Source organism: Eucalyptus grandis, chromosome 6 (assembly GCF_016545825.1).
Source record: "Eucalyptus grandis isolate ANBG69807.140 chromosome 6, ASM1654582v1, whole genome shotgun sequence".
In the NCBI taxonomy this organism is placed as follows: Eukaryota; Viridiplantae; Streptophyta; class Magnoliopsida; order Myrtales; family Myrtaceae; genus Eucalyptus; species Eucalyptus grandis.
The window spans coordinates 14,537,033-14,546,210 of NC_052617.1; the positions used below are offsets into that span (position 1 = coordinate 14,537,033).

The 9,178-nt window shown below is 36.5% G+C and overlaps 1 protein-coding gene across 1 annotated transcript; it reads right to left on the reverse strand.

Moving 5' to 3' along the window:
• Window positions 1–7,522: 7,522 nt before the first annotated feature.
• On the reverse strand, window positions 7,523–9,125 carry LOC104448536 (epidermis-specific secreted glycoprotein EP1). The gene is given in 2 exon segments (XM_039316117.1): window positions 7,523–8,536; window positions 8,538–9,125. Coding segments are annotated over 2 exon segments (1,320 nt in total). The 5' UTR covers window positions 9,059–9,125; the 3' UTR covers window positions 7,523–7,737.
• Between the last annotated feature and the right edge of the window lie 53 nt (window positions 9,126–9,178).

Here is a 9,178-nt window from a genome sequence, read left to right on the forward strand (position 1 = left end):
AGCAAACTAATTTAAAGAAGTGATGCAGGCTCCCTTGTGGCTATGACCTTGGCTACAGATGTGGTGGCTCGATGATTTTCTAATATGACATCACCAAGAAATTAATTTATCACTGGCTGCTCTTCTTCACATTCATGGACCATATATTCATCCAATTAGTATCGCATAGGAAAGTGAGATTGGCCATTGCCATTCCAAGTGAGGAAACTATGATAGACAATGGAAATCAAACCTAATAATAGTTATCCACAAATTTGATTGATCAAACCAAACATAAAATTAATTGCATCAAACTCTAAAGTAAATCTTGCAACTTGTGGCCGTACAAGGTTCCACCATTTTTGTCTAGCCATGGGGACAAATTAAAGATGAACCCATCATTTAATTTGGTTAACTATGATCACATCCATATTGCCTTTTACCCCAAAATCTCTTAAAAATTCACTTACAAAGTCACATCAAGGTCATCTGCGATCAAACATAACAAAATCATCAAATCAAAGATTATGTTGAGTAGGAATTAAATTAAGCCAAAGTAGTCATGGCATATGTGAATATTCTAAAAAACAAGCAAAACTTAGTGGTAATAACATCTACGACTTGATCAAAATGGAGCTGAATGGTTCCCTAAAGTCCACAACTATATAGCTTTACACCTCTTAGTAGGGACAAGGCACCTAAGATGTTGTCATTATTGGGGTTGTGCGATCTTGACCCCTTTCTTCCTCAGACATTAACACCCGACACCTTTCTTCCTCTGACATTGATGCTTGAAACATCACCAAAAGATTGTGTGGAGTATGAATCAATTTCCAAAAACAAGTAGAACTCAGTAGTAAGAGCATTTACAACCTGATCAAAATGGAGTTGAATAGTTCCCTAGAGTCCATAACTAATCGGCTTTATACTCCTCAGTAGGGACGAGGCAACTAGGATGTTGTCATTGTTGGGGTTGTGCGATCTTGACCATTTTCTTCCTCAACTATTAACGCCCGACACCTTTCTTTATCTAACATTGATGCCTGAAACGTTGCCAAAAGATTGTGTTGAGTATGAATCAAATCCTTAAACAAGCTAAAGTAGTCATGGCATATGCGAGATCATCTGAATATTCCCAAAAATAAGCAGAACTTAGTGGTAAGGACATTTACAACCTGATAAAAATGGAGCTGAATGGTTTCCTAAAATCAATAACTTTACACCCTAGGGATGGAGGCACCTAAGATATTGTCATTGTTTGTGTGATCTTGACCCATTTCTTCCTCAAACATTAACGCTCAACGCCTTTCTTTTTTGACAATGATGCATGAAACGTCACCAAAGTCTTGAAATCATTAAGAACTTGCATTTTGGAATAAGAAACAATGTTCAAATGTTACGCATCGAGCGACTCCAAAAGCGCTACCCATATCTAGAACTATTAAATTACCATTATTTTCATTTTGATGTTGTCATTCACTTGCTCAATTTGATCACGAATTGTTTTATAATTGCATAAATTCTTATAACAACTAATTCAATTCTTTAGCATTATATTGAAGCAAAAGTTAACAATGTTGTTGACACCTAAATTTTGGCGGCCCGTTTAATTCGTTCTTAATTCAACAAGCCCAAAGTTATTCACCTGCTATGAAATTTTGCCTTTCTTCACGTGCGCCTGCAGCTCTTTCCGGTGCTGGTATCGTGTCCGTGAAGGGCGCCCCAACATCAATTAATTTGAAACTTATGAAATTAATCTATGGAAAAATAGATGACCAATATAACCAAATCAATTGTAACACTAGCTTATTGGGAAAAACTTATAAACTTAGCGGACAAACACATAAAATTACCTCCATAAATCTCATCATGAGAGGTTTTATAATTGCATAAATTCTTATATAGTTTGTTAACATTTTAATTATTGCATGTTCTCTTTTTCTTCAATTTGTTCTCGTATCATTTCATAGATTACATCATCCAATCAAATAAAAAAGAAAAACAAAAATTGCCCATATTATTAAAGTCAACTAATTTATTCATTGCTTTTCTTGGATAAATTTTGCGCATCCCCTATTAGGAAAATAGATTTAAAATCATCTGCAAACATTTTTCTAAATAAAGCATGGCATTGAAATTCCTCCAACAATTGTTGTCTTTAGCATTATATTGAAGCAAAAGTTAACAATGTTACTTATTAAACTTGCCCAATCTGCTCAACCTCCGAGCGTACTTGGTCAATCTTGGCCTTAATTTCAACCCAACCCGCTGCAAAACAAGATTTCAATAAAATAATGAAATATAACATAAATCAGCTCAATTAATTAAGTGAATTCATTTGCATTAAACATCGATATTCTAGAATTATTTAGTTATATAAGTCATGAATAGCTAAACAAGTGAGTTGTGCAACATAGGATTAGGAAAGACCGTGGACGCGCGGAAAATTGTTACTTTTCATGAATTTCACTCATCTAAGAGCTCAACGCATTTAACAAAATCAGGAAATCATATACAAACGAATTAAGTCGAATTATCTTGAAAGTTCCTCATCTATTTTAAGTGTATATCGTTGGGATGCCTCTACCATGTTCTTTGTTTCACTGTGCATCACACGAGATCAAAAATTTGAAATAGAAATTATACTTTAATCAACTTGGAACATTGTTATCACTCACATCTTTAGCCTCTTTATTATCCTCATGTAGTGATGATTGTTGATGAATTCGACTAGGTTGGCGAAGTCGTTGGGACATTATTATCCCAGAAGTTCCACATTCAAAAAATAACATATCGATTAGTTTCTCATTATTCCAAAACAACCCTCAATGAATAAATCCTGAGATATCAACATAAGATATCAAGTCTTGAATCTAAATGTCATCCAATGAATAAAGAACAACCTTAAATGAATAAACAACATAAAACATAAATGACTTGTTGGTGATTAGTGAAGCAGAATAATCTAGTGAATGAGAATCAAAACCCAGGGAAGACAAAAAGTAATGATAATTTAGATAATTAAATGACATAATAGCAAAAAAAGAGTAAATGCAAGCATTTCGACATTATTTAAATGAATAACTCACGTAGTGATAAGTCAAGTAGAATGACCCTTGATGAATAAATCACTATTAAAATGTCACTCAATAAATAAAGAGTAATCCTAAATGTAGAAAGACTTGGTAAATGAAGATCAAAGCCTATGGAAGACAAAAAGCCATGACGATTTGGATAATTAAAGAACAAAACAACCTAAAAAAATAAATGCAAGCATTTCCATATAACTGCAATGAATAATTCACGTAATGATCAGTAAAGTAGAATGATCCTCAATGAATATATCACATTATATCAATAGAAGACATAAACCCGTGAATCGGAATGCCAATTAATGAATAAAGAGCATTGAATAATAGCAGAAAACATAAATGATTTGTTGGTGATCAATGAAACAAAACAACCATAGTGAATGTGAATCAAAGTCTAGGAAGACAAAAAGCAATGTCAATTCAAATAATTAAATGACAAAACAACCTAAACAAAGTAAAATACAAGCATTTCGACATTACTTCAATAAATAATTCATGTAGTGATTAGTGAAGTAGATAGACTTTCAATGAATAAATCCCCTAATATCAACAGAAGACATAAAGCCGTGAATCAGTACAACACTCAATGAATATAAAGTAACCCTAAGTGTATAAACAAAATAAAATATAAGGATTTGTTGGTGATCAGTAAAGCAGAACGACTCTCAATGAATATATCACAAAATATCAATAAAAGACATAAAGCTAGGAATCGAAATGTTATTCTATAAATAAAGAGCAACTCTAAATGAATAAATAACACAAACATAAAAGGCCCGTTGATAATCAGTGAAGTAAAATGAACCCGTTGAATGAAAATTAAAGTTTAGGGAAGACAACTCATATAATGATTAGTGAAGTAGAATGGTTATCAATAAATAAATCCCAAAATATCAACGAAAGACTAAAGTTGTGAATCAAAATGTCACTTTAATGAGTTAAATGAATAAACAACAGAAAATATAAATAACTCGTTGATGATTAGTGAAGTAGAATGATCCTAGTGAATGCAAATCAAAGCTTAGGGAAGACAAAAAGTAATGATGATTAAAATAATTAAAGGATAGAATAACCTGAAAAAAAGTTAATACAAGTATTTCGACATTATTTTAATAATTTATGTAGTGATCAATGAATTAGAACAATCCTTATTGAATAAATCCTCTAATATCAACAGAAGACATAGAGTCATGAATCGGATCATCACTTAATGAACTAAATGAGTAAATAACAAAAAACATAAAAAAAAAACTTGTTGGTGATTAGTGAAGCACAACAAAATGCGAATCAAAGCCTAAGGAAGACAAAATGACTATTTAGATAATTAAATGATATAATAACAAAAAAAAAAAAAGTAAATGTAAGCATTTCGATATTACTTCAATGAATAATTCAAGTAGTGATCAATGAAGCAAATGACTCTCGATAAATAAATCATCCAATATCAACAAAAGACATAAAGCCATAAATCGAAATGTTATTGAATGAATTAAATGGATAAACAACAAAAAGCATAAAGGATTTGTTGATAATCAATGAAGTAGAATATGAATCAAAATCTGAAATAGACAAAAAAACAATGATGATTTAGATAATTAAATGATAGAATAGTCCAAAAAAAGTAGATGTAAGCATTTTGACATTATTTCAATGAATAGCTCACGTAATGATCAATGAAGCAGAACGACCCTCAATGGATAAATCACCTAATATCAGTAGAAGACATAAAATCATAAATCAGAATGTCACTTGATGAGCTAAATGAATAAACAATAGAAAACATAAATGACTCATTGGTGATCAGTGAAGTAGAACGAATATAGTGAATGGGAATCAAAGCCTAAGGAAGACAAAGAGCAATAACGATTTGGATAATTAAAGGAAAAAATAGCGCCAAAAAGTAAATGTAAGTATTTCAACATTACTTCAATGAAAAACATTAGTGAAGCAAAACACAGCTCTTAATGAATAAATCTCAAAATATCAACAGAAAATATGAGGTCATGAATTGAAACGTTACTCGATAAATAAAGAGTAATCCAAAATCAATAACAATCAGTGAATCGGAGCAAGCCTAAACATATAAACAACAAAAAACATAAAAGATTTATTGATGATTAGTGAAGCAAAATAGACCCTCAATAAATAAATCCCCTTCTATCAACAAAACACATAAAGTTGTGAATAAGACCATCACTTAATGAATTAAATGAATAAATAACGAAAAACACAAATTGTGCAATGCCTCTCCTACTCTAGATCTAACTTTAGGTTGAGGATTATTGCCGGGTATTAGAGGGGAATCATGTAATGACGTTGGATTTACTCGGCAACAAATCATTAATGAAGATGCCAAAAATTATCCAGTGATTTTCAATTACAGCAGAGATTAGGATTGATTAATAATTTGAGATTTTTTTTTTCATGTTTTTATATTTTCTTATCCTTTTACTACTCAGAAGAGGAGGAGGAGGAGGAGGAGGGAGAGAGAGAGAGAGAGAGGCGTCAAGAAGAGATGCGGTGAAGGGAGAAAGAGATAGGACTCTCGTTGGTGATCAATGAATTAGAATGATTCTAATGAATGAGAGTTGGAGCCTAAAGAAGATAAAATGCAATAAGGATTTAGATAATTAAAGGACAGATCAGCCCAAAAAAGTAAATGTAAACATTTCGATATTATTACGTTGAATAACTCACGTAGTGATCAATGAAGTAGAACAACCCTTAATGAAGAAATTTCTCAATATCAATAGAAGACATAAAGTCATAAATCGGAACGTCATTCGATGAATTAAATGAATAAACAACAAAAAATATAAAGAACTCGTTTGTGATAAGTGAAGTAGAATGACTTTGGTGAATGAGAATCAAAGCTTAGTGAAGATAAAAAACAATGACGATTTAGATAATTAAAAGACAAAACAACCCAAAAAAGTAAATACAAATATTTTAAAATTACTTTAATGAATAACTTATGTAGTAATCAGAAATAGAATGACCGTTGATGAATAAATCCCAAAATATCAATAAAAGGCATAAAGTCATGAATCGGAGCGTCACTTGATGAATAAAGAGCAACCCAAAATCAACAACAACTAGTAAATTGAAGCACCCTAAACGAATAAATAACATAAAGTATAAAAGACTTGTTGGTGATTAGTGAAGTAGAAAAGACCCTCAATGAATAAATCAACAGAAGATATAAAGCCTTAGCACAACCCTCAAGAAATAAATTAGGATAAGACTATCAATGAATGAGAATAGCCCAATCCTACTTAGTACGGACCATAATGAATTCATTTAATCTTTGCAATTTAAAAATAAATGACATGTGTGTGTGTGTGTGTGTGTGTGTGTGTGTGTGTGTGTGTGAAGATTTGTCTACTTTCTACGAATTTAAGGTGAAAACTTACTAAACAATAAATTCTATAGAAGGTTAAATATGTTTCAACATTTCTTTAAATATAGTTATGCTGAGTTCGATACGATGACACGATTGTTCATTGCATTACAATATATTTGGCATTTTGTTGAGTTGGTCATATGGGTGAGTTAGACAAACCGATTGAATTGAAACCGCTTGGACCGATTTATTTATTTATTTTAAATGTCTTATGCATGCCTTCTATCCCTTTCGCCCCAGACATTCAAGCTTACTCTCATTTTTCAATTTTTCCCTTTCTCTAGTTATTTTTCCCCTTTCATAGAGTTCGAGGCATTCTTTCCTTTGAACTCAATTAGGTAAATTGGATTGCTTATGAATCGGATAGGCCTGGTCCTCGGTTCTACAAAACGGTTCCTTTGGTTTGATCCCAGTTATGGGGTGCGAGCGGATTGGATGAGGAACCTGTCACCCCTAGTTGGTCATTGATGGATAGTTATATCCATTTTTTTTTTATATATGTTTTGACTCATTATTCGCTTTGTGTACTCTGCTCAAAAAAGAAAAAGAAAAGAAGTAGACCTATCCATCATGTGGATTGTTCCAACTGTGTCATGAGGATCAAGTGCAACCACAAATGGAGTTCCTGCGATTAACATGATCTGACTTAAATGCATATGATTCATCATAGGAAAATTCCCACTTCGACAGTGATCCATGAATGAAATAAACTTGCAGCAATTAAGTTTTATATGATTCACATGATCAAAAATCGCTATTTTGCCACGTCCACGTAAATCTCATTCTGCCTAAGCTGGAGCAAATAGAGTAATGGAACTATAGAAGATAATCCTTCACAGCATTTGATACGTACGACTTTGAAAAGAATGATGAAAATGCGAGATGTTACAAATTGAAATAGTGATATGGAGTGCAGTCGGGTCATTACTCATTAGTGAATGCAACAAACAACCAAAGGCCCCGGAGAGGGAGGATATGCTCTTTGATACTTTCGGCGACTCACCGACGAAAAGATGTATGTGTCACGATCTTGATATTGGACCCTTCATTACATGTAATGTAAGGTCGCTTCGCTGCAAACCTTACTATTATTATTACTATTTGCGTAGCATCTCATGATGAGAAACCGTAAAGGCACACATAAGTAACGGCAAAAAGCTTCGTCGTTCTCGCTTATTGGCGATACAACAGCAACACAAGTTGCTCCCACAACAGAAAAAAAGAGCGCGAGCTCTGATCAAACGAGTGCATAGACTTAAAAGGTCATTGCTTGGGCACTTTGATGTAGCCCACGTGCGTGGAATTATCGACCTTGGTCAGCGTCTTAAGCTCGTAAGCGATCCAGCACCGGGAAGTCTCTCGGTTGTAGAAATAGCCCAGGCACTTGCAGTCCTTGCTGCACTTGCCCCCGCAGTCCCCCTCCTTCATCGGCCCTTCCCCCTTCGTGTACTTGCTCAGGAAATGGTCCACCCCGGCGATCTTGTAATAGCTGAAGTCGCTGGGCCGACAGCTCGTGACCCTTGGCGGCGCGCAGCTCTTGCTCCAGCCCAAGAGCCCGCGGGGCGATGGGCACGCCACGCATTGGCTGTCCTCGCAGAGCCCAAAGTTCCCGCACCGGGCCGGCCACTGGCATTCGGTGTCCCAGTCCCCGTCCCGGGAGAAGAGAGTGAAGGTAATCTCCCAGGCCCGGTAGAACACATGGTCGTTGTAAGTGTAGGCCCGGAGGTTGCCGTCAATCCCGAGCCTAAGCATGGTCAGTGTGGAATTGTATTTGGGCCGGCCCACCGTAACCGGGATATACGGGTAACTCGTTGTGTTGGCCACCCCAAGTTTTAAAGTGATTTCGTAGGCGTGGCCCTCGTCGTTCTCCGGCTGGCTGTCGAGGGTTACTTCTGTCAAGGAGTTGTCGGCGAGGGTTATGTGTGGCGTGAGTGCGAAGTAGAGGAGCGGCTTTGGGGAGTTCTTGCTAGTGTAGTAGAGGGCCAATTCCTTGGGCTCGATCACCAGGCTGTACGGCCCGTCGGAGTTGTCCTCCACGGAGGCCCGGCTCACAAGCTTGCTCACCCCCGACTCGCAGGGACTGGCCCACTAGGAGAGTGTCCGTGGGGGAGTCGAAGCTTTGCCACACGAAATTGCCCTTGGAGTCGTAGAGGACCATGTTGCCATTGGGGAGTAATTCGAAACCGACAACGCCTTTATTCGCAGTGCGCGATTGCCACGCGACCCGGCCATCGGCCTCAGCCAGGATGAGGTTGCCGTTGGCCCTGAGTGCGAAGGTCGCGTTCTCACGGACCGGGTTGCCACGATTGGCCTCCCAGACCCAGCGGAAGAGCGACTCAGACCGCCTAGTGGCCATTCTCAGCGACAGTGTGAAGGCATTGGGGGTGGTATTGTAGAAGCAAAGCTGGAAAGGGGATTTAACGATGGTGGTGGTCCGGTAATCGCCGCCGTACTCGACGCCGTAAGGCCTAAACTCGCCTTGGTTGATGAACTTGAATTGAGCGGAGGGAGGGACAACAGCTTGAGCTAGGAATGAAAGCGAAAGCAAGAGAAGAGAGCGGAGTAGAGACAGTGATGAAGACATGTTTTGAGTTATTGTTCTAGGATCTTTGGCATGCGATGGGCAATGGTGGGAGTTCTCTACTTATAGCAGAGCTTGGGGGATGAAGTGATGAGAGAGCCTGTAGCCTCTTTTATTGACCCA